The sequence below is a fragment of the Anticarsia gemmatalis genome, chromosome 9 (genome assembly GCF_050436995.1).
Source record: "Anticarsia gemmatalis isolate Benzon Research Colony breed Stoneville strain chromosome 9, ilAntGemm2 primary, whole genome shotgun sequence".
In the NCBI taxonomy this organism is placed as follows: Eukaryota; Metazoa; Arthropoda; class Insecta; order Lepidoptera; family Erebidae; genus Anticarsia; species Anticarsia gemmatalis.
Genome location: NC_134753.1, coordinates 7,554,157 through 7,579,372, shown reverse-complemented (window position 1 = coordinate 7,579,372; position 25,216 = coordinate 7,554,157). Strand labels below are relative to the sequence as shown.

The window sequence follows — 25,216 nt, the reverse complement described above, 5'->3', positions numbered from 1 at the left end:
TCCTTTATAATTTCAAGGTCCTCGGTCGACTTGCGTGTAATAATAATCCTATAACAACGACGGATAAAACGTTCAAACATGCTAAACGCAACTACCTTAATACATATTACATATAAACCAGTTTTCCAAAAAAAAAATGTGGATAGAAATAACGTTATGTTAAGAAACTCAGGCTTTATAAAAGGATTTTTAAATATTTGAATACTCTATAAAACTTCCTATACACACAATACATACCAGCGAAAAATGCGGATCAAATTGGCTAAAGGTGGGATAAATAATGGCCAGCAATACTTCTTCGGACAAGAGTTCATTAATTTGTGTGAAATTTTAATTGAATGTTAATGGTGGACATTCACTCTCAAAAACTGGTATTACTGTAAAACGGCGCTCATCAAATAAACTGCAGAATTCATTTATAAAATTCCCTCAGCCAAGTTCTCGTGAAGATGCGTCCTTTAAAACGCCATGAAATAATAAGCTTATACAAACATTAAAACCCCATTGAATTATTTATATAGACTTTTTCGTATTCTTTTCATCGTGAGATCGTTTGAAATGTTATTAAGTATGGTAATAAGGATTGTCAAAACGGTAATTTTATTCAGCAAGGGGTGATTATGCCTGGGTCCTTTAATAACCGCGAATTGTTACCCATGCTTTTGTTTAAGTCACGAAGTGCCAATTCAGTTTTCTTTTGCCTTTTCTCAACGTTTCGTAACGGCTGCTGTACCTATTTAACAATGTTTTGCTTTGATGATCTTCATTTGTGCAATTAAGGCGTGTACTTAATGATGTTACTTCCTATTAGTAAATCCAACCTTTGAAAAGAAATTATCTTTTCAGTTCAGTAGTCTGTTGACCTCCGTAGGGAATTAATACAGTGACGACCTTGACGCGGTCATCCATCCACGTAGAATATGTTATTCCAATGTCCTTTGTCGGTCAGTTACAATCACTTCGGTACATTTAAGTTTTATATACCCCAGTGTGTTCGATTTTTCGAAAGATTTCATTTAATCTTTAAGTTAGTAAAGAAAATATTAAGTTGCAAAAGTATTTTGTTAAAATAAATTTTCAATTGTTCTGTGAACAGAATCCAACTGTTTCAATAATCCTAATATTAAAAGTAGAAAACTAATAATAAACTCAAGAGTCGTGACAACTAGAGTGGCAATTTATATGAATGTTCATTCTGAAAGTAAATTTCCAGTAATTCACGCAATCTCTTTCAATTAGTTCATTCACGTTCCAATTATAAATCTGTTATGCAACGGTTCCACTTAATTTAAAACCAAATGGACGGTTCTATTGATTTGCAATAATTCGCGCGATTTCGACGTGTGTTTTTTAAAAGCATTTTTGTATCTAACCGACAAATCCCACCACTAGTTTGATTTTTCTGATTAATTTTATTTGCGATATAATCGAGTTATTAATAAAAGCTCATAAAATATACATATCTTCTATGAATTGCTCGAATAATCTTCTCAGATGGTAAAGAAGTACATAAACTATTTTACTCTGAGTGTAAGGGTCACTTGAGGCAATAAGGTCTCCCCAGAAGTACGTACCTGTCCTCCATTTGCGCTATTGCCATCTTTATATATTATTTTTATCATTTATTTAGATCTTTTTTATTACTTACCTGACGAAGTTGTAGGTGGTGCGTATATAATATTTTACTATTTTTGTAGACGAGTGACAGAAAATGTGACGGCTGTAAATGTATGCATTTGAGATGCATGTTATCAAATAAAAAGTTCATTTATTTGTGAGCAACCTTAAAGAAATATGATTTTACTGTCTTAATAAATATATGTTGTTATTTTACTTCTGACTGTATACTAGCAAAATCCCTATCGTAATAGTTTTTCCGCTAACGTTATTTACATGAATGTTTTCAAAGATGTTATCGCGGTTTTTATTTTTTACATTTCCCGACGTTTGGTACCCTTTCAGCGTTCATAGTCCCCCCGCGACCATCAACATTGAGACGTAAAAGTGGTTTTATTACCAAAACTATTCCGAACGTATCATAACTATTTATCTTAAATATAGTTTCAACTTTGCGTAGAGATTTCAACGTAAATAGAAATGTATCGGGAAAATACAATGACAAGGCGGACAAAAACAAAAAAGGGATTTATTCGTTTTTGTAAAATCTATTCCAACTAAAGTGTTCTAACCAAACCAAATATTCAATTTGTTTCGGAAGCGTGACAACACAGTAACAATAAAAACAGAGCAAGCGAATTTATTCAACATTTATCGTTGGGAATATTATTTTCTATCCATTTCGTATCGTTTATGGCCGTGGCGGTCGCGAGAATGTTCAACTGTCTCATATGGCCAGACATACAGTGACCGCGAACATTGTAAATGGCTCAAAAAGCTTCCGTAATAATAAAATTAAAAGTATAAAACGATTTAATGATTCGTAAGACCAGTCGTAATGCCATTTTATTTTACGTAGTAAGTAGATAAGTACATTAATAAAAACGATCCGCGATAAAATATTTTTACTGTAATTAAGTCAAAGTGTTATTAGGTAGTAATAGATTGCAGCGATATTTGCAAAATAATACGTTATTATCGTCGTAGTTTTTTATTACCCCACATTCAAATTATTAGACAATCTAAAAGTTACGAAATAGAAGTTCGTTGCGTGCAAACACTACGGCTGTTTTGTTTCATTTGAAATGTAATATCATATTATCTTCACCCCTATTAGTAATCTATTATATTTGCAATGAGCGATTAATTTATTTCGTAAAATTTAATTTTGGAGTGCGAACATTTGAGCTAAAATTAAATGAACGCTTTTACACGTCCGTGATGAAATCAAGAAAATTTTAACAATATTTTATGGTAAAACGTTTCACTTGATACTGTAAAATTAACGCTGTTCCGTTTACCAAAGAGCTCGGCTTATAAGTATCTATTTCAATCTTGAGGGCGAAACTGAGAACGCTTTAAAACTTAGCTACTCCCATTCTATAGACTCGCTCGTTTTGATATCATTCTGTGTACCTTCCCCGTCAGCTTTTATAAAAATGTAGATACTTATTGAAAATATTCCTAATGGCTTCTCGTTTTTTCATTTTAAGAGATTATATTGCAAATGATTTTACAATTACTTTTTCGAGACCTTTCCCTTAACGTGGCATGTTTTGTATAAACAATTGAAGGTATACTTGCTTTCGCCATATCGTACTCGCCTCAAATAATATTGTAAAATATATCATATCGTATGAGACTGTAAAAGTAAAAAAATCCTTATTTGTTTGTATAACGGGCCTGTTTTCTTTGACTTATACTCGTTTCAAAGTTTCACTTTGAACCTTCTGACATTTAAGCACTGATCAGAGTTCTGCTCTTAAAATAGACATCGTTCGCGGTCATTGGTTTCCGTGGAATCAAATCTAAACCGCAATTTACCAAACAGATTGCTTTATACATCATTACAAAATGTCTGCCTACAGTGTCATGTTCCATCGATATAAAAATAAGCAGATGATGAATTTATCCAGCGGCCTCGACCCAAAGCCGTGGTTAGCCAGGGGACATGAGGAATTAACCCTGCGATGAAGTTTCATGCACGCTATGAATGTACGGATGATATTTGATATAAATTACTCGCGTTGTCATAAGACGCTAATGTTGTCGCCGGATTACGTCGCCCTGACAAGGGTCAGTCCATTTGTTCAAACTTTATGTTACAATTACATAAACTAGCCGGCGTTTAAATAACAAATACGAACAATTTGTGTGATTCCCTGTGCGAATTGTTTTTGCGTGAACGTTAAAATGTCACAAGTCATTGAACAAACAAATCTCATGTTCTACCTGAGCGTAGGTGATGTTTCGTTATTGTTATTTTATATTAGCTTTGTTCACAAGTTTACGTGCTGTGATTTATTTTATAATGTTCAGGATTTATACTCTGAGCGGTCAAATACTTTTTGTAACACTTTTGATGAGTTAGCCCATTTTACTTACTACACGAGTTTTGTAATCAAGTAACAGGCACACGTAACTATGTTAATATTTACAATCCTTAAATTAACATGATTGAATATCCAACGAAATGTTATTTACCATTTTCTTTTTCCTCCGTAATCCCAATTACGTAATAAGAATCAAAGGAGTGCGGACTTTAAGAAATACGGTGTTAAGCAAGAATGAGCCTTTCTACGTTTAGAATTACGAAATAAATAAAGCGATTTACGGTAGGTAAAAGTGTGATCAGAATAATGGATTCCGAATTTTCTTTTCTTAAAAAGCCAGAGGAGGCAGCCGTAAGTTTTAAAACGAGAGAATTATGCAAAGTATTGACAGACAAACAAGTATATTGTGTGAAAGTAAGTCGTACTAAAAGTCAATAGTCTGACAAATGGGAGTTTCCCCCATGCTAGCGGCGGCATGTACAATAGAAACATCCAAATGTCTCATAATATACCGCGGACTGCATTACAATGACGACAAAAAAGGTTTTTACGTGTATATTATTTTCTTTGTTTGTTTTTTTTCTGTTCAGAACGACGTGCGAATAAAAGGATAATAGAGTCGATAGGACGTGTTTATACTAGGTTGTAACAGACCTAGCTAGAATAGAGTACCGATACTTTAGAGACTAGCTAGTAGATTTTTGTAATGTCTCATTTTTAAATATTTCAAAGGTACTTCTATAATTAAATGTATCTTTAGAAACCTGTATCTATAGGCAATTTACAAGAAAAATGTAAACTTAAAGAAAGACTTTAACAATAACACTTTTCATTATCAAAATATTATATTTTAAGATAATATGTGTTAGGTCGGGGAGAAGTCTTTTCGCAGCATAGTATGTATGTGATATTCCGGATTTGAATTTCTGAAAGAAAAACCGTGGAGCCCACGGGTATAATATGATAAGTCTAATATGCGTTTATTACACGGCTTAGACTAAAGGCCCAGGGAATCATTATAGTGTGCGGTTGTGGACATTTATTTACTTTATGTTCTGCTAATATCATTTTGATTGCAACCATGCTGTATATATGTAAATACGTACCTGCGAACGAATGTTGATTAAGCTAACGCCTTTGAAAGTATCAAGAATGTTACATTATTTTGTAATATCTTGATTATTGTCATGATGCAATCTCAGAGATTTCAAGGCATCAAACGCTTGCTCTAAGGTACATTTTCCAACCCGAGTTCCTCATAACTTAACAATAATTCTCATAGCACTTCGTGTTTCTTTTTAAAAAAGAACATTGAATTCCTGACGTCGCGTTTGCGTGCAAAATCCAGTAATGTTGTAAAATAAGTGAAAATCCTACGCGTGAATGTATTACTTTCATTCTGCTTGCATGTTTCATGCAAATTCGAACTTTTTGCATTGAAACTTCAGCTGCGAACGGTCGAACTACGAAAAAAATCCTCCTGCATTTATAAATACTTCAAAACCGATTCAAAAAATTAAAATATTGTAGGTACGCTACTTATTAAGCGATTCCTCTCTGAGAAAAGTTTTAACAAGGGCCCTTATAGGTCTTAAGCAAAAGTTTCTGGCGACAATATTTCTGTTTTTTTCTTAAATTAAAAAGTTTGAAATATTTTTTCGCAAGTAGAAGGTTTTGTGCTTCTACCGAGGGCCGCTGGTTGAGAATAGCCTACAAGTGATTCGCGAAGTCAACGACCATCTGAAAGTAATCTAATAATTTCTGGATTGAAGAAGCTGGACGGAGTTTGTTGAAAGTAAAATTGGAGTGCTTATTTTCATTTTAAAATTTTCTAAGTCTTTAATTGAACAAAGCTTGCATATCGACATTAAATGATATTGTTTCTATAAGTGTTTCACGTGGTTTGACCCGGTTTGACTCAATCGAATTCGCGTAGGGTCAGGTGGGCGCGTTTGTTCGGGCCCGAGGTCACATTACGAGTGTATCTGAAGTGGGTTGCGCTTGCGGAAATAAGTGGCTCTGACAAATACAATCTTTGTCAATTTTACTCGGCAACGTTCAAATCTTATAAGAAAAGGAACCAGTGTATGATTTGGTCTTTCTGTTCAAACTTAAATGGTATGTGTAATCGAAGATACATACACTCTAAGTAAATATACGAATCCATTAAACATATAATTGAGTCTACGACTGACATATGTTACACAAAAAGTTAACGTTAGTGTCCAGTATACGTACAGAACTGGAATAAAATCTGGCAGCGAAAAATAGCTTTTTATTGTCTGTAAAACTGTGTGCGCGACTATGAAAACTTGACCTGGTAGTGTGGCACAGGCGTCGAGTTATTCTGGCAGTCGCGGGGCGCGCACGCGATCGCGTGATACCCAAAGGGCACACTACAATTACAACCGAATGACCCATACTCATTCTGCACGCGAATGTTGCTATTAAAAAGAAGAAGCCGAAATTGGGATGTAAAAATAAAAGTCGGTGAACTCCCCGTGACTGATGTTTCGTTCGCAAAAATTGATTTTCTTATCACGCAACCGTGTTAACTGTCCCTAATTTTTGTGTTCTTTTACGCACGCTTTGAGTTTTGATGAACAATTTTGTGTAAAAAGAATATAATGATGTTTGCGTAGCTTGTTTGGAAGAGAGCTTTGCTAGAATACACTTAAAACTTTAAAAAATACTGATTGCAATTGTTTCTCGTTTATATGTTTGGTCCTTGAAGCCTCCCTCTTTATGTGAGTCCCAACATAAATAACAAGTAGATCATAAATAATGCACATCTGCTCAGTTCAGTGGAGTAGTTAAAGCTCGACGCTATACTATCAAGTGCGTAAGTAATATCTTGTAACTCTTTGCCGAAATTACGCTAATTTTATTATTTCTTAAACAATGTTTCGAATTTTGTTTAAGAATAATTTTGTAATTAAGAAGTCTTTGGGTTCGTTGTGGGCTTTCCTGAGGATCTCGGACGGATTGTACTTAACCAAACACTTCATAATTATGCTTAAAGAAATTAAATTTATTCGTTTTTCTTAAATATAATTACTCTGAGCCCACGATTAAACCTTTAAGGCTATAACGTTAGCAAACAACGGAACATCACTGTCGATTAAAATATAAAAATAATAAGAGATTTAACGGGGAGGTAAAACAAGATACAAGTCCAAGACTTTCCGGGTCCAAAATAAATAACGTGGACTGTTAGCGAAATGGGTAAGCAAAGACTGGAAATCCCTAAACAGCTTTGCTCGTAAATCGGGAACAATCGCGGATATAAAAATAAAAGGAAATAACATAGATATAAAACATAAATGCGCTGCGTGACGAGATTGATGAGTTTGGCCGCCGGCGATTACTAAGTAATTAGTGTCCCACACAAAAACTTGCCTCCCATCGAAACAAGAAAATTATTTTTTGCGTATAATCTATTTAATATCGCTCAAGAATGTGTATTATCGGAACTCGTGTTATGGAAGATGAGAAATAATAAAATAAAAGCCCGGCTGCCTCTGTGGGTGTACTCTGTTCGGCTTATAAATCATAACAATGAATTGCTGTTTTAAAATTTGAATGCTGAAACATACGTGTTTAATTATGTTATAAGTTAAGACAACATTGTAACACATGCAATAATAACTGAATCACCCTTCGTTGATGCAATATAAAAATAGCTAGACATACAAAAATACAAACTAAAGCTATGTGATGGGCAGCGGGCAGAGTTCCGTTTAAACGTCGGAATACGCACCGGGTGTCACAAAGCCGGTCCGCAAAGATAGCTAGAACACGCTAAAAATTGAATATATATTTCTGAATATTCAAACTGCGAATACAGAAGGTGAAAACATGACTACAAACTGATATGGCGATGTTAAACCATTGTCAAGTTGCTATCAAAGATTTTAATACGGGAGAGTGTCCGGTAATTCAAACGTCCCTAAAACATAATTATTTATTTTTTAATCGTTTAATGCTTTGATATTAAGTAATTGCGAATGTGTGTCTGTTGAATGTCAAATAAAGCTGTGTTACTGGCAATTAAAACTCAAGTTTTGTAACCAAGGAACGGTGATGTCATTATAATATCACGGATTTATTTAATCCTTTTGTATTAGTGCTCATTCGTTAAATGTTACATAAAAAGATTTTCACAATGATTCATCCTGTGTTTAGGTACGGAATACGAGTTTTGAGTTTGTGCTAATTTACCTAAGTAAGACTTTAGAGCTCTCGGCTTTTACGTCAAAAAGATTATTAAAATAACTCTTAAAATCCGGTTTTTGTGCTTTTCTGACGTTCTCACCGAGATTTTTCCAAAAAGAAAGCCTCATCACGCAACCTCATAAAATAACTTATCAAAATTTACGATCTCAGCTGCGGCACGAACAAAAAGGCTATCTATCTAGATTTTAATTATAAGAACAAGGTTCATCTAAGTAACGGTAACCAATCATTAATCAATTCCTCACAAATGCGACTAATTACCGTCTGGTTGCTGTTGCACGGTAATCAATATAGATGACAACTGACCCTTCTGTTTCCCAAATTAGCTGTTAAGCCGTCGATTTCGACTGATGTAATTTCGTACCATTCATTGATTGGACCAGCTTCCCATTTAGGCAATTAAAAGGGAGGATTTGTTTAATGTTTTATTAGATTTGTGAGAAACGTTTAAAATACCAACACAAAGAAATTAAGAAGTTTGGAGTTGACGCTAAGCCGCAAGGTCGCTCGTGGGGTAGAATTAATTTCTAAGTTACACCACTAGCCTTAAGCGCTAGGCTGTATTAAAATAGTTATGTTTACCGTGTGCTTGTAGGCGGAGACTGAACAAACAATATTTAGGTGTTAAGAAAACTACTGATATATGTTAAATAGATGAAGTTATAAGATAGCAGTATACCTAAAATAAAAAGATGAAGATTCCTTTAGTAGAGTTATTGGTAGCACAGTAGTAGTATTTTATTTTGTGAACGATATTGTCGAGAATAAAAATATGAGAACTAAGGAAACTATCATAATAGTGCTGAACAGTGGAAGTTGCAAGAAAATTGAGATCGTTATAGTTGGTAAAAAAATAACGTTTGGTTGCAGATAACGCGATCTTCACTGCGGCGAAGAATAGTGAGGATTTGAGGTGAGTTGGTAAATTAACGTAATCGATCATCCGTCACATTCTGCGGGCGGACGACGACGCGACGCTAAGGCCCCGAACAAACTTAATCGACATTTAATGTGATATTTTTTCCATAAATTGTATAGATGTGATTTAGTTTTGTAAGTCTATTACGTGGTAGTTTTACTACTTACTGAGTGTGGGTTTATGGGAATTAGATTTGCTTGCTGAACTATTTGTGTACTTACTGGTTGAATGTTCTAGAACAGTTTAAAGACATTATTAACATTAAGACTATCATGCAACTAAACTTAACTAAGCTTATCTTTCAACGAGGTTTCGTAAGGTTATTAGGTTAGTGTATTTATTGACAAGGGATGCGAGTAAAAAGGTAGGTAAAGGTAAACCAAAAAATAATTTAGCTCGGCTACGGATTCGGTACGGCCGCTAGTCCGAGTTGATCCTCAGCTTATTTTGCTCAATCAATTGCAGATTCGAAGCGTATATAGTACTACATAGCGTGATTTAATCTAACGTTAGTAAGTTCATAAACAATAATTGACATACGACTCGCCACCTATTTATAATATCACATGGAACCAAAATATGTATTTATGCAAAAAAGAACCACACAGCAAATACGTACTTTTGAGATATCAAAGGTTTTATAAAAACGTGACTATCTATAACTATCAGCTGCAATTGGTTATGCTTTGAAGCGAAAATCGCGTCGTTCTTTTTTGTATAAGGTTTTAGACCACTTTTATATTAGCATTACGCTAAAAAGTAAAAATTTTAAATTTACGTGTGGCTCCATTTTGCATAAATACTGCCAATTATAAATGGCAAAACGTGGGTGTTTCACGCACATCTGCTTACACCCCCTTGTATAAGCAGACGTGATGTTACGTTTGTTTGTATATAAGTTCATAATATACACTGCAATTCAATATTAGGTTCAGGTATGCAGCCGGATTCAGATCCGGCTCAGCACGCTAATTAATCCGTATGGGTGCCGAATCCACGACATTCAGTGCAATGCACAATCGTAGATGTGATTGTAACGTCATGTGGTTGCTATAACTCTAATGATGTACTACACGAAGATACTATAATTGAATCTGTCTTTCTTCTGAGTATATTTGATATTCTTAACTATTTACCGAAAATATATTATTTGATCGTATTTTACTTTGACATGTATAATGTATGATATCTTAATTGATAACAACCGAGACTGACTTCAAACATGCCCACCGACGCACGGCGTGCGTACAAATACCACTATGTGGTCACACATCTATGGAATGACTGCTTTACCCACAAATCGTTTACAGACCGGTGAACGCAACTATGCTTTAAGGTAGTAATCAGCCCGTACTTTCTATTCTCAATAACTGACTCGATAATAGTAGGAAATAATCCGACTGTAACAACCATTAACCATCCTTGATTATACTGAAAGCTAATTAGTAAATTTCAAATAACAATAAAAGTGTTCGTAGTTAGTGTAGTCGCCGTCCCTCGCTAATCGTAACTCAAAGTCCGGTGAAGTTAAATACAATGGACACATAAAATTCTGAAGTAATTAACATAAACTAGCAGCGCTGATAGTTTGATATTTACTTAACCAGTCTATTCGCTGTTCCGTTATCCTAACAAAATAGTTTCAGATAGAGAATTGTACTAACGATTTCATAGACATATTTTACGTACCTACCAAATTAACTAGTATTATTTCGGTAATAATTGAATTTCGTAACCTACAGTCCTTTTACTTTTATAAAACAAAACGTACTGTCTATGCCTGTGGAGTGTAACCTATACCGTATGACGTGAAATACAGGTAATATATGAAGGTTCGCTTTCCTTACCATATTAAATTATGAAATGTTGCTAGCATAGTTTTTAGTAATACTAACATTATTCAGTCATGGGTACTCGAATAAAGAATGTAATTAATTAAAAAAATAACCAGTCCAAAGTCTCAGATTTTGATCATCCTTCGTTTGTCATTGTTTTAGGTGTAATTGTTAACTTACAAATACACATGAGTGCGATCAATTGATTATCTGTTATAACATGTTTAGTTGACTAAACTATTTGTATTGATTTTTTATGTAAAACTAAATGTCTGATTCCGGATTTGTGTCAAGTGAGTTTGGATAAAATAATAGAAAAAGACTCGCACGAACAGTATGCAGTAACAGTTGTCAGTTCGACCGAAATATTTGATATTCTAAATGAACTACCGTAGTCAACCCGATGCTAAGCTTTAACTTTAAAGCTGGCTAAACCTGGAAGTTAGGTTTCCGCATGAAACCAATATATTTGTACGTGGAACGTTGTTTGAATCTAGGAATCCTAGACAAAGGCCGGGATCAATCGACTGTTTCCCTCTTTATGACATTTCATAAAACGTGAATAGAGCTTCGCTATTTTTGATCACATTTTTCATTCGCAGAATCAAAAAGAATATATTTCTTTCTAGTTGTTTCAGTGTAGGAATAAATATGGTTTTTATTTTCAAAGTTCTTAGCGACTACGATGAAGCAAAGGCTAACAGGGATAAAGGTTTATGAAAAAGAAACGGCGAGGTCAGATATTTTGTTTCTTTTACTTTATTTCACTTTTATTTTACTATTTTTTTTATTTAACCTTAAAAAAAATATGTATGCTTGCAAAATGACGCCAGTAATGGCGTCATTTTGCAAGCATACATATTTTTTTTTATATTTACTATATAAGTATATTTGTTGTCCAAACATGGCTAATGTTTTTAGACTATTAGCTGCGCCTTTAACAACTGCGCCACTAGGGCATTTCTTCAACGCACCTATATATAAGTATATTTAATTACTGTAAGAACAGATAGGTTTTCTTCAATGTAACTTTATACTGAACGTTATAGAATTTTCTCCGAACAACGGCTTCTCTTGTAAGAACTCTTGAAAAGGAAAGATGGAAACTTATGTTCGTTTCTTAGAATTTTATACAGCTAGGATTATCTTATAGACGTGCCGGAGAGTAATTAGTCTATCAACTTCATATAATACTAAATTGCTAAACGCGTCTTTAACGCTGTGAGAATTTTAAGGGTGACTATTTATTACCAGTCATTTCGACCGACATATCCCTTAGATTGGTCATTGTATTTTAACTGTGTACTTATTATGTTTACAAGCCTAAATAAATATTTCTGTATCTGTCATGAATCTCATTCAGGCTCGGACAGTCTGACTACATAAACATAATTATAAAGTTTCCTATAAAAAAACTTTATTTTCAACATATCAATGAAGAGATTTAAAATTAATTGTGAGAATAGTAGTCAATAGTGTTTGATTTTTCTATGAAATTATACTTCTGAACTATCATGTGAATGTCTATTGATTCCATATACACCTATTTCAGAAATTCATAGAAAACCGTTTAAAACATATATGCAAATAGTGTGCAAATAAAAAATAAATTTAAAGGTTAAAAGAGTATTTAGTTCTGCGAAAGTCAATGAATTTTCTGTTTTTATTTTCGCTATTTTCATGGTATAAATACTTTTTTAATCAAAGTAGAAACACTTACTTTTCTGATATACTTATCAAAATGTTCATCAAAATATTTTAGTCGTAAAAGTGAAAAAGCATTCGCAACATTTTTTTTTTTAATTTTTTATTTAGCCATTACTGTCCCACTGCAGGGCAAGAGTCTCGTCCCAAACGACAGGAGGGATTAGACCGTGAATCCACCACGTTGGCCAATTTTTTATATTGTTATGTCCAGTTTTACGCTTTACTTTACATTTTATAAAGATCTTTAATTAAGAACTGCAGCTAAGTCACTACCTTGTAAGTAATATTGTACATAATAACAATACAGTGCAGACCGTGCCGGTGATATTTTGCATACAATAGGTCCCACCTGATGGTCTGGATTAACATAATCTACGTTATACCTCGATCAGATCTCCACAAGACACATGTCCTTTTTGTACCTACCTGTTCTATGTTAGGCTAAGAAAAGGATTCCGGTTATTTTAGTTTTGGCGCTGAAAACGTAATTTTACCTGAGGATAGAATTATTTATCATGTCTTTTATCAAAGAGTATTATTGTATTAAGGAGTCAGTTCATGTTTCCTTATTTGACTTTGTTTTTTTTGTTTAATAAGTTATGAAATATCTATTATAATTGTTGTATTGTTTTAAATAAAATAATCACAAGGAAAATGAGTATAAATTGACAGTTATGACAGTGTAACGATTTTACGCCCAATATCAATGATATAGCTTATTTTCACAACAAGAATTTCATATTATTTTGGGATGTTTTGACATCTGCGAAAGACGGCAAAAGCGTAGGCGAATGTAGTCACAAGAATGATGCAGGCTCTGACCTTTATTTCCAAACGTAGTGTGTACAAGCAAAACATTGAATGTCTCGAAATAGCTGCTTACGAAGGCGTAAATGTGAACTAGTGAAAAATAAAACTCATGAGTTCCACATGGTTTTATGGTAGAAATGTAAGGGTCGCTCACAGCATGATAGTAACCTATAAAACAAATGTTGCCATTTGCGGATAAAATTCGACACGCACGGTCCACAAAAGCCGCAGGAATGTGGATGTTGCTGACCGCTCGGTCCCTATTGAAGATTACCCGTTCCGAATAACCGATTCGATAAATTCTATGTTGTACCGCTAAAAGTGAAGATTAGGATGAACCAATATGTGATCGGTAGGAATTCCCATGACATGGGAATGAGAGGATACCGAGCCTTATCCGCTATTTCAACCCACGCGTTCACTTAACGAAGAAAAGACATCGTGGCTTGTTATGGCTTCTCAACACGATAGGTTATCAATTTTTCAAATATTTTCCGGTCTTCGTGCTTATTTGCAAATATATGCAGAATTATTCCTTCAGTGAAAATGGTTAAGGGATCGCAAGATTGTTTTTGTAAACTTGTTTTTCTGTTATAAACAAGAATTTGCATAGATAAAATGCATTTGATTGTAGCTTAATATAAATCAACTCAGTGGTATTCTTTAAGGTTCCTTAGAATTTAATAACGACCGCCTCAGACGTTAGCATCCGAAAAGGAACAATGAAAATAATATAATATTCGGCAATACAGAATTATACAAATTTAATAATGAAGACAGTTTTATTTGCTGGAGATCCGGATATGAGCATAGGACTGCAAATTGTGATCCCGTACACCCTTTTAACCATTGTAATTCGAATATCCAAATGGCACGGATGCGGAACACAGACATCCGCACTGTTGTGGTGCTTTAAACGGACTTATTACGGCCAGAAACGTTAAGTGTTTTCACACAGTTATTTTGTTAATTTAAAACACATTACTAAACTTTAAATAAATATAGAAACAACGTTTGTTTCAGCTGAAACGACAGTATAATGGATTAAACTCGGAAGGCACGATGATTTTAAATCATAATGCAGCATTTTGTTTCCACGTAATTATGATAATCATTTTGGTCATTTATGCTTTAAAACTATTTCACTTTAACAAACAATATGACTGTTCAACGCAATTTTGATCGAAAACAACATGAATATATGATACATATACCTGCATTTTATGTGTTATTCATATTTAAATAGAGTTATAAACATAATATTATCGAAAGGATTATTTTTGAAGTCGTATCATTAAGTTCCTTTCAAGTTTCGGCTTGAGGGTATATCCCCGAAAATATAATAACTTCCAATAGGGCAAATCAATTAGCATGTTCGAAGAACCGAACCTATGTATTAAGTAACACTATACCTGGCTTTATTAAAGAACTAATTGGAAATTCCAGGAATGGCTGTTCGTTCAGATTACTAGCTGAAATCATAAACATAAATAGCATTTAAATTAATTTAATTTGCTGCGGGATTTTAGCCTTTTAGTAGATTAAACGTACTGTTACAAAATTATTTGGAAAAACATGAAAATCAATGATAAATTTGTTTTAAACTTGTATTTCTCGGTATATCTGTGCGCGTAGTACTCGCTCATACCGCAGTTGTGGTGATGTTTTCATTCATAAACATAAGTTCGAAATTCGACAGTGCATACATATTTATGCTCGTGACTGTACATGATGGGTTTCGGTTGCAGTTTGTGTACAGAATTTCACTCTCAAAATACGCCGTTCAACTTCATCTCAAAATATTTTTCTAATAAGCACCTGATGCATCGTTTTTAACCGTTGTGAAAAAAAGGAGGAGGTCCTCAATTTGACTGTATTTTGTTTTTTTTAAGTTCTATACTAGACGACAGCTATTATTTTTAAATAGAAATGTAAGAATAGCATTCGGTCTATTCTAACGACAACTTAAATATTATTATTATTATTTATTTATTTATTTAAAAAAAGACGACCCCGCACTAAGAATTGCTCTTGTGTCACAGGGACTTTTACAAACATACAAACAACGGACACGAAGTACAACCAGACCCGAAACAATTATTTGTGGATCGCACAAATAATTGTCCCGTGTGGAAATCGAACCCACGACCACCCGACGCAATGGTAGCGGCGTGGCGACCTAAACTACTGCGCCAAGGAAAAGAAAAACGTAGCAATAAGTCTATTTTAACTTAAGAAAGCTGAGGGAAATCAGACTTTAATCAAAAATAATCAATAATTACTCAAGCAACAGTTTAAAATCAGTTCCACAGTAATTTGAAAGTGTCAAACTAAGAGATAAAGTTCAACGTTCCATGCTGTCAGCGCCGAAGTAGTATGTATGATGTTCGCAATAAGTGTCAACACGCTAAAGGACGAAGTACTCTGTAGATTGCCTCTCTCGTTTTGTGCTTGAGCGGAGTGCCGCGAAGACATTAATGACTTTGTAATTATGAAAATAACGATTTTGCTTGTCACGCAGGATCCTGAACTATGTACATATTTGTTTCACTACGACAACTAATTGAAAATTACAAGGATGAAAATTACTTGATGTTACGCTCGAACAATGATACAAGTTGTTTATAATGTGTTTATTGTGTACTTTAAGTTGCTGTCAATGTTATGATGAGAGATGAAACGGAAGTATTTAGGCATTGTTTATTTTATGATATAGTGCGCATATATCACTGTAGATTATATTTCTTCAGTAAGTCAGTCTTAAAACATCTTATTTCAGTGGGGCGTGCCAGTAAGCCGTTGAATAAGACTACTATGATTGGCTGTATAAATCTAAGCTTTTTGAAATAAAATGAATGTGTCAAGATCATTATTTTTCTACAAAAGTCTATAATTAACTTGCCGAGTTTTAGATCGCTTCATTAAAAAAAGTTAATTAAATATTATTTCTACGAATGTTTGCTAACAAAAAAACGAGCTAATTATTTTTTGTACGAAATCTGTATTGTTCTGTAAACTCTCATTTCCGATTTAATTACTAACTTAAATGGGGGAAAAGCTTTTCTTAGGTTTTCTAGGAATTCAATAAATTAGGTTTGTATCCGGCACTAAATCACGTTTTAATGAAAGAGGGTCTCGGCCAAGCAGCTGTTATGTCTGTAGGCTAAAAGGATGGAGCTAAGTAAAACGGAGTAAAATTTGAGTGATCCTTCTCTTATATTATGACAGACAGCACAGACATGTGTATCTCTGTGTCCCATTTGATGTCGTTTGATGTAGGAAATTATGACACAATATGTGAAACATGACCCCAAACGACTGGTTTTTACATGAATATTTACCAACACGTACATAACTCTATGTATTTAAGGAACATGACATTAAATACTCATATTTTTGGAACCAGAAATGCTATTTGTTATTCAACAGTGTTTAATGCTTTTTCACTTCGATGCAAATGAAATATAAGACTTAAATATTTTTTCATATTTTTGACAAGGTTGGCGATGCATATATTATTATATCAGCTCTCTGAAGAGCTGACGGGAGAATTTTGGGTTAAACTACCATCGCCCTAGTTTCATCGCGTCGCCGTAGTTTTAACGTGATTAATTTACTATGAACTAGCAGATGTTTCAACTTGTTAGCTACTTTCATTTTACAGGAATTTTATTGGAAAAGAGCTAAATGTTCGAGGATTAAACGTTAACATAGTAGGATTTTTTAGGAATTTTCGCTAAGTCCCGAAATCATTTGGCATTTAGTATGCATATTTGTTTAAGTTGGGTGGTAGCATGCACATAACGTTATTTCGGCTAGTCACTCTGAACGATCCACTTGGCCGCTCTCGAGCGCAGGGTAACCGCCGGTATTAGTATTCTTTCTTCGTTCCCTAACAGATAAATTTGTCCGTCGTCATCCGCCTGTCGGTTTGTATCAGTAATGCCTTCAAAGAGTTTTCTCCTAAAATGTTCGTACGCACATATATTGCGCCAAATAAGGTCACGAACTTGTATGGAACGACTTTTCTTACGTTATGCGTTGCCATCGCTGATCGGGGATCGGAACGTTTTGTATCGGTACATATATTTTTATAAAATATAAAGAGTATCTACATCAATATCGGTCTATTACGCTGGCTCACTTCTCACTGAAGATAAATAGAATCATTCCGATATTATTTCGTAAAGACTATTTATTAAAGCTTATAACAAAGATTTATCGTTTCAATTTAGAAAGACCTTTCGCTATGAAATAATAAACATTTATTACAACAAGTCGTAAAGATAGGCACTTCTCTAGTATTTTTAGATTACTTGGTTTCGCATTTATGTGATATAAATTACATAATTTAACCTCATTTAAGCTAGTGTATTATTCAAGATAAGTAAAACATGAACAAATTAAACCAGGATAAAACTATCTAACGTTTAATAAGTAGTGCGTACCCGTTGGGCCCACACGCGGACTCATTTAGCTACATAAACGCAAATTAATTTTAACGTTTCACTAAAAGAGGCGCAATAAAAGGCGTTTACATTTTCCTTAGAGGCTTGAAAGGTCGACGAGGAAGCCTAGTCGTAAATAATTGGGACACTTTTCCTCTAGGCCCGTTCAATGGGAAGTTTTTATTATGAATTCAATGTATTTTATGTTATTGTGTGTGGAACGGTTAAATTAGTTAGATACCGAATGTTCTCGAAAGTACTCGTGAGTGCAAAATTTTTCATGAGAAAATTCCGGATTACAGGAGCAATCCTATTGATTTTAAATTATTCACAGACTTTTGTGGACTTAGGGATGAAACGGTAAGGGGTGATGTGTATTAAAACGTTTGCCCTTTTTATTCGGCAGGTCAAACTTTTTTGTTTGCCGAACTCTTCAAATTATTTCATGCGAACTTTTATTACTATATGTTTGCTTTATGATAGGTATTTGTGTGTGAATAGGACGTACAAACTCTCTGTGTGTTTATACGCAAAATTTCAATCATTATTCGGACAAAGGGTAGCTATATAAATCGGTGAAAATGGCAGTCAAACAATTACATTGTGTACTACCTTTAACCAATGGCATTTTCAATAACGTTTATGGATTTTAAAGGTGCCAAAGTTATAAAACCTAATACTGTAAAATGTGTATTTTTTTTTATTTGAACTTATTTGTTGAAAAATTGAAAATAAACGTACTTACTTATATGGTTTAGGTAGTAAAAATGTAATTTTATGCTTGTTAATTAAAGTTAAGTTAAAAACCCACAGTTCCGTTATCGTAAAATACAAACAAACATTTTTTGTTTCCTGGAGTTTATTAATAGTCCCTAGATAGCTATTTAAATGAGCACAATGTACTGAACCCTTTTGTTATATATGTATGTATATGGCCTCGTGTCCTACATTACCGTCACGGCATAGGAAAGTACCACGAGGAATCGAATAATCATACATTGCGTATTATGTGCATGCGAGGAATATACACGCGAGTGTTGCGTGTTCAAGTGACCGGCAATATGTTCCCTTGTAGTGGAACTTGGTGTTTCCCCGCAGATTTGTTGCGGTGTAATTAGGATCGTTATTTGTGGTGCTGTGCTCACCCGTGCCAACTAATACACGCTTTGCGAAAGACAGTCACATGCATGCATTGTCTCTATTAATAATGGGCCGCACTGCTATGTTTATGGTTTCATACGAGGTGTTCTATCAAACCACGGCAATCATATCGATCATTTGCTTTTACAGCAGTATTCAATCGAGCCGATTCTAATCACTCATCTGTAAACATCGTTGTTCATTTACATAACATTATTTTGGGGAATAGTGGATGTTCTGATGTTCATAATAGATGGACTCGAGTTATGGTTGAATGCGAGAAAGCAATTTAGCTCTATCACTTTAGGAATATTCCAGAGGTTTATGTATCCATTATATTCAAAATGCTGAATTATAGTTAGCATTGTCGTCTGCAGGCTTTGAGTGGCCACATAACGAGCCTCGTTTGTAACATTGTTGTGCGACTCATGAATAAACGACCTCAAGTTTTTAAAACAGCAATCAATGAACACAAGAAGGAATGGCTTGTTGGTGTAAACTGTTAAGTACGTTGAAAGTAGAATAATACCTGAAAGTTTTTGTTCAGCAAACAGCGCAACTTGGAAGTTGTATTTAACCATTACAGTGGGGTGGAACAACAATGTCGGTATTTAGGTGCTCCGACTGATATCAGTATTTGCATAACAACCGCAAAGCTGTAAAGTAATATTTGGCACGAAAGCTCACCTATACAAAGTTGCATTGAACTCGAATCCGATCCTTGCCTACATTAATATGTGTAGTATCAGTCGATTGTTTCTCTTCACCTCGATCTCACGAGCAACGACGATGGTTCTACTGTATATAGTTTATTATTTTCCTATATTTCACTTGGACATAAATAATTCGAGGCAAAACTAAACATACACGAGCGTATATTTGTTATAGTTGTAGAGTGAAGGTCCATAAACCACAGGGCAGCGAACCCATTTTTTTCTTTTTTCGGTCAAGTCATAACATAAAGTTTATAGCCTGCCGCAAAATGTAGCTAAGTATGTATCTAATAAAATATCTCCGTTGACGAGTAGTATATGTAATAAATAATATACTAGAAGGGTGTACAGTTGTACACATAAAATATAAAACTATTATAGTGAGTCTCTTTGTTAAAATGTTTGCATTGTTTTAAAACGTTGCGTTGTTTGTTGGCAGGGCAGCCGTGGTTCAGGGGATGACGCTGGGCGGTGAGGACGAACGGCGCGGCGCAGGGTGAGCTGGCGCGGGGCATGTGGGTGCTGCTGATGCTGGCGCTGGCGGCGGCCGCCTCCGCCGACTGCCCGCGCCACTGCGAGTGCAAGTGGCGCAGCGGGAAGGAGTCCGCGCTGTGCGCTCGCGCTGGTCTCAGCTCCGTTCCACCGCGCCTCGACCCCACGACGCAACTGCTCGACTTATCCGAGAACCGCCTGCCTACTGTCCGCGACGACGCCTTCGCTGCCGCCGGTCTTCTCAATCTGCAACGCCTTTATCTCCCCTCGTGCAATGTTCGGACTATACGGCAATACGCTTTTCGTGCGCTAGTGAATCTAGTCGAATTAGATCTTTCTCGCAACCGTCTTGAAACAATACCGTCACATTCGTTTGATTCAATCCCAGAGCTTAGAGAACTGCGACTCGGTGGTAATCCCATTACGAAAGTTGGAGACGAATCCTTTATAGCGCTACCCCATCTCGTGAGACTTACACTCAGTGCTTGCAAAATAGCCGAAATAGAGCCAAGAGGATTCACCGGACTCGAGTCTTCTTTGGAATATTTGGAGCTTAGTAAAAATAGACTGCAAGTATTACATGTAGCGGTCTTAGCACCGCTACGGTCTTTAAAAGGGTTAGAGCTTGCGAATAATCCCTGGGAATGCAATTGTGCACTAAGACCTTTGCGAGATTGGATGATAAGAAAAAATGTTCCAGCAACTGTTGTGCCCGATTGCGCTTTACCACCTAGACTTATGTCTCAATCGTGGGATCGGTTGGATCTTGAGGATTTCGCCTGTCGCCCAGAAGTGAGTGCAGCGTTGAATCAGTTTAAAGGGTTGGAAGGCGACGAAGTAACGTTAGTTTGCCGAGTGAGTGGAGTGCCAGCGCCCAGGGTACGATGGGTGCGCGCAGGTCGTCTACTCGCCAATACTACTTCAAATAATGTAAATTCTGGTAGAGCTTTTATGTTACGTAGCGAAGGTCAAACTAGTAATCTAACCATTAAGTCGGCAGACTTACAAGACGCAGGTTCTTACACGTGTAACGCTGAAAACCGTGCTGGAAAAGCCGAAGTGGTCTTAAGTTTAGCGATAGAAAAGAAACCAGAGAACAAAAGCTTCGGGGGGCGCGCGCTCATGGCGGGGATGGCGGTATCCGCAGTGATAGTGTTAAGTTCGTGTTTAATAGGATTGTGCGTATACGAGACTCGTAAGAAAAGACAATTAGATAGATGGAACGAACAGATAGTGACGACAAATCATCGTGATGATAGTTATGAAAAAATAGAAGCTAATTTTAAAAACAATCCTGAAGTACCGCGTGTTATATCTGCTGATAGTGCTCGTAAGCGAGGGGACTATAGAAATGTGCCGTCGCATGATCCTGAAGATGAATTTGAAGGATACATACGAGGGGAGATGCGGGAGGAGAGAGAATGTTCGGTTACACCTCCGTTGGAAGCTGGCTGGCGCAGGGCGGACTTCGAAGCGGCAAACGCGCGCGGCAACCTACCCGAACGAGACTTACACATTCCGCGGTTCAGCAACTATAATATACGGTAATATTATAATTGATTATATTCGCTTTCTACTTGCAATTCCATATTCATTATTATCATTAGCAAATGCTATTAATGTAGCATTATATCTCATGATTGACGATAATGTTAATGATGCTAATTTGGTCAAAATCCCTGATCACAAGTAGTATTTACTTAGAACACGATGTTGGTAGTTGATGCGGTATTTAGTGGGTTGAAAGGGACATCTGAAAAGTAATAAACACGCATGTATGACGTCGTCGGAGTGACTAAATGAGGGGAAACAATAACGGATTCGGGAACAATATGAGTTGTTCGATAAGGGACTAAGTTTTAGTGTCGTATGCCTGCGAATGTTATTATTACTCGTATACGAGATTCGTAAATGTATTCAAATATAATAATATTGGTCAATATTATCTTGTAGCTAACTATCAATAAAAGCTGCCTGAATTGAGGTATTATGCTCATGTACGTCACTTTATCGTTATTTTATGGTCACTATATTATTATGAGAAGTATATGTCTTACCCAAATTTAGTCTGTAGCATAGAATACAATAAACTTTATTGTAAGGCAATATAACGTGCTTAACGTTATGACTATTATACAAGTCACATTATTTTACACAAGATAAATAAAATTAATCAAAATGTAGAAAGAATATTCTATAAAAAAAAACTTGTGACAATGACCGGTAACAATCCGCATTAGGTGGAGGTGCTGGGTGATCCTACTTGGTCATTAAACGTTTATATGTTGGGTTTTTATGTCTGTAAGGGCTTATGCTAAGCCAAGTGCCTAAATCGCAACTGATTGCGAACCTACTACGAATTAACGTGGGTCGGGGGCCGAGCTTGTGATGAAAATCTCCCCAAACCTAGAGAGCACGAGAGAAAATTAGTTCAGTAATTATTGTCTAATCCCTCGGTTTAGTAGCTTAATGTCTCAGACGGAGAGGTCTTGACTGCAATCGTTGAAGGAATAAACTTTATTTGGAAACTCTAAACGTTTCGATGGGCTACGTTTGACGTTAGTGTTTCTAGCGAGACGGATGTAGTGATCGTACCAATCACCTTTCCATGCGTCGGTAATTTCAATTAGCGAGCCCTTTGTCTCGCCGTTCATCGCTTGTAGCTTGTTACGAGTTGAGCCTGCCATGCTTTCAACCTATACATCACTGTGAGATAGAATAGAGGGTACTCTTATGTATTAGTGTGCAGCACGAACTGGATAATACATATTTCGATACAAAATTGTCTTAAAGAATATAAATTAATCTTGCCTAGATAATGTTAAAAAAATTAAATAAACTACGCATGACCTATAACATTGAGGTATCTTTCTGTCACCATTTGTAAAATATTTTTTGTTTGTTACAGATCTGACGGCACTTCAGATTCAGTCCAAAGTTCAAACTCCACAGGAATGATGAGTGCGCATGTAGAAATATTATCTGAGAACAGTCGGTATAACAATAATGGGCGCACTTGTCCACGGACTCGGCCACGCGAGCGGCTAGACAATGACTTGTCTGGCAGCGACAGCGAGAAGAATTACCCGGATCTCATTGAAATGAGTGCTCTAGGGACCTCCTCCTACTTGCGAAGTGAAATGAAACATGATCCCTACTACTTTTATACAATACCACGAAAAAAAGACGGCGATAGTCGAAGTCCTCTACTTAATAGTCGAAGAAATAGCTCTGGGGCAGACTCCGCCAGTTTTCTCGATAGATCTTACGAGAAAAGTCGTCAAAGATCTGGTCGAAGATCGAATAGTTTTTTAGACCTTTCCACGGGTGGAAACAGAATCCGTCGGAACCCAAGTTTACCAGCTTCGCCTACTCGGGAACAGCCTACAGTACCCTCGGCCACGCCTCTCCTAGATCTATCGGGGCTTCGGGATTACTCGCGTACGGGACAACCTTTAGAGGATTTTGATTTCCGTGCTTCACAACTTGAAAAGTTTTTGGAAGAGTATAGGACTTTAAGAGAACAGCTCTCTAGAATGAAGGAGACAAGGGAGAATTTACAACGGAACCGCGCCGTTGAGAACGACGAACTGCGGTCTGTTATGAAACCTAAACCGAGTATAGCTGTGACAGAGACCTCGTCCTCTGTGGCTTTAGCAGATGCTGCGTCTCCGCTGGCTCTAAGCCCTTCGGAGTACAAGCCGTCTCAGCCGAGACCGGAATGGTTGACGTCATTACTGTATCGTAACTAAGTAGACATTTTGTAAATAGTAGTGCGTCTGACTTTAAGACGAATATGTGATTGGACAACTCTCGTATTATGTCATGTTGTATTTCCAACACTGGGTCGTCTGTAGAAAATTAAGAATTTGTAAATAAATACGTTCATATTTGAACTGATGTTGATTATAAGTACTTTAAATAATTGTTTGTAACAAAGTGAAGACATGAAAGCATAATTTAAAGTTGAAATAAATCATTTTCAATTGTCTACATTGTTTTAGTGCCTCGTTCCCTCAAAATCAAATAGTCTATTGTCGGATAGTGGTATCAAGATAAAGCACTTGAATTTGAATTTGAAGGTAGTTAGTTTTTTGCATTACACCAAATAGTCCCCAATTATGTTACTTATTAGTGAATAATTATAATTGCAGACATACAACGTATATACGTATACAAACACAGCAAAATTATAGTATAAAATATTTACACACAATATATAAATCAGTTCCGACATTAAGGTGGGAGATATTTCGCGTAAATTATGTTGTATTCATACAGTGAATGTATGTAATAAATATTATGTTTTAATAATGAGCGGGCGTATTAGAGGTCTGCATGCAAAGGAAGCTAGAAATATGTTATACTCAAGTGAAACCTTATTTAAAGTAAGTGTTATGTTTAAAAATAGAATATAAACTTATAAAGGTACGAGCACCTACGGGGAATATAACGAAATTTACTTTTCCTACTTACGTAGGCGTGTAAGCGGTTTATACATTCGCAAGTTTTTCTTTCACCATGAAAACGCTTTACACAGTTTTTACAACTTTTCCAAATCGCCTTCACAAATGTTTCATTATTTAATAAAAGGTTTGGTTTGAGTATGTAGTACGATGTTTATCGATGTTAATAGAAAAAGTAAACGCAACTATTACTCGACATTCATGCGACTGAAATCCTGGAAACGACTTCCAAAAGCTTCCAAAGTTGATATAAAAAGTTGCCGTAACAGCCGCCAGGCTCGTTAGTGTGTGTAACCGTTGGAACATGTATGTCACCGACATGCCTCGCATAGTTGTTATATAGCAGCCAGTTATTGGTTCATTTTGAATTTGTTACATTGTGTACAACCCTCAAACAACTTTACAGACTTATTTCAATAAAACACCTTTACAAATACATTAAAAAGATTTTAAAATTAGTTCAATCAGAATCGTAGCACGCGGCGATCCGTTAAGGTGTG

General features: G+C 35.7%; 1 protein-coding gene across 6 annotated transcripts in view; it reads left to right on the top strand.

Moving 5' to 3' along the window:
- kek3 (leucine-rich repeat, immunoglobulin-like domain-containing kekkon 3 protein) overlaps positions 1 to 24,235 on the top strand; it is a 42,977-nt gene extending 18,742 nt beyond the window's left edge. The window contains exons 1-4 of one of the 6 annotated variants that reach the window (XM_076118587.1): positions 6,456 to 6,788; positions 9,057 to 9,099; positions 20,203 to 21,794; positions 23,159 to 24,235. In XM_076118587.1, coding sequence (XP_075974702.1) covers positions 20,272 to 21,794; positions 23,159 to 24,002 — 2,367 coding nt within the window. In that variant the 5' untranslated portion in view covers positions 6,456 to 6,788; positions 9,057 to 9,099; positions 20,203 to 20,271 and the 3' untranslated portion in view covers positions 24,003 to 24,235. Of the gene's footprint in view, positions 1 to 6,455; positions 6,793 to 9,056; positions 9,100 to 20,197; positions 21,795 to 23,158 lie in introns of those variants that run through there. The other 5 variants (XM_076118585.1, XM_076118586.1, XM_076118583.1 and 2 more) reach the window with 5 other exon arrangements.
- The last annotated feature ends 981 nt before the right edge of the window (positions 24,236 to 25,216 follow it).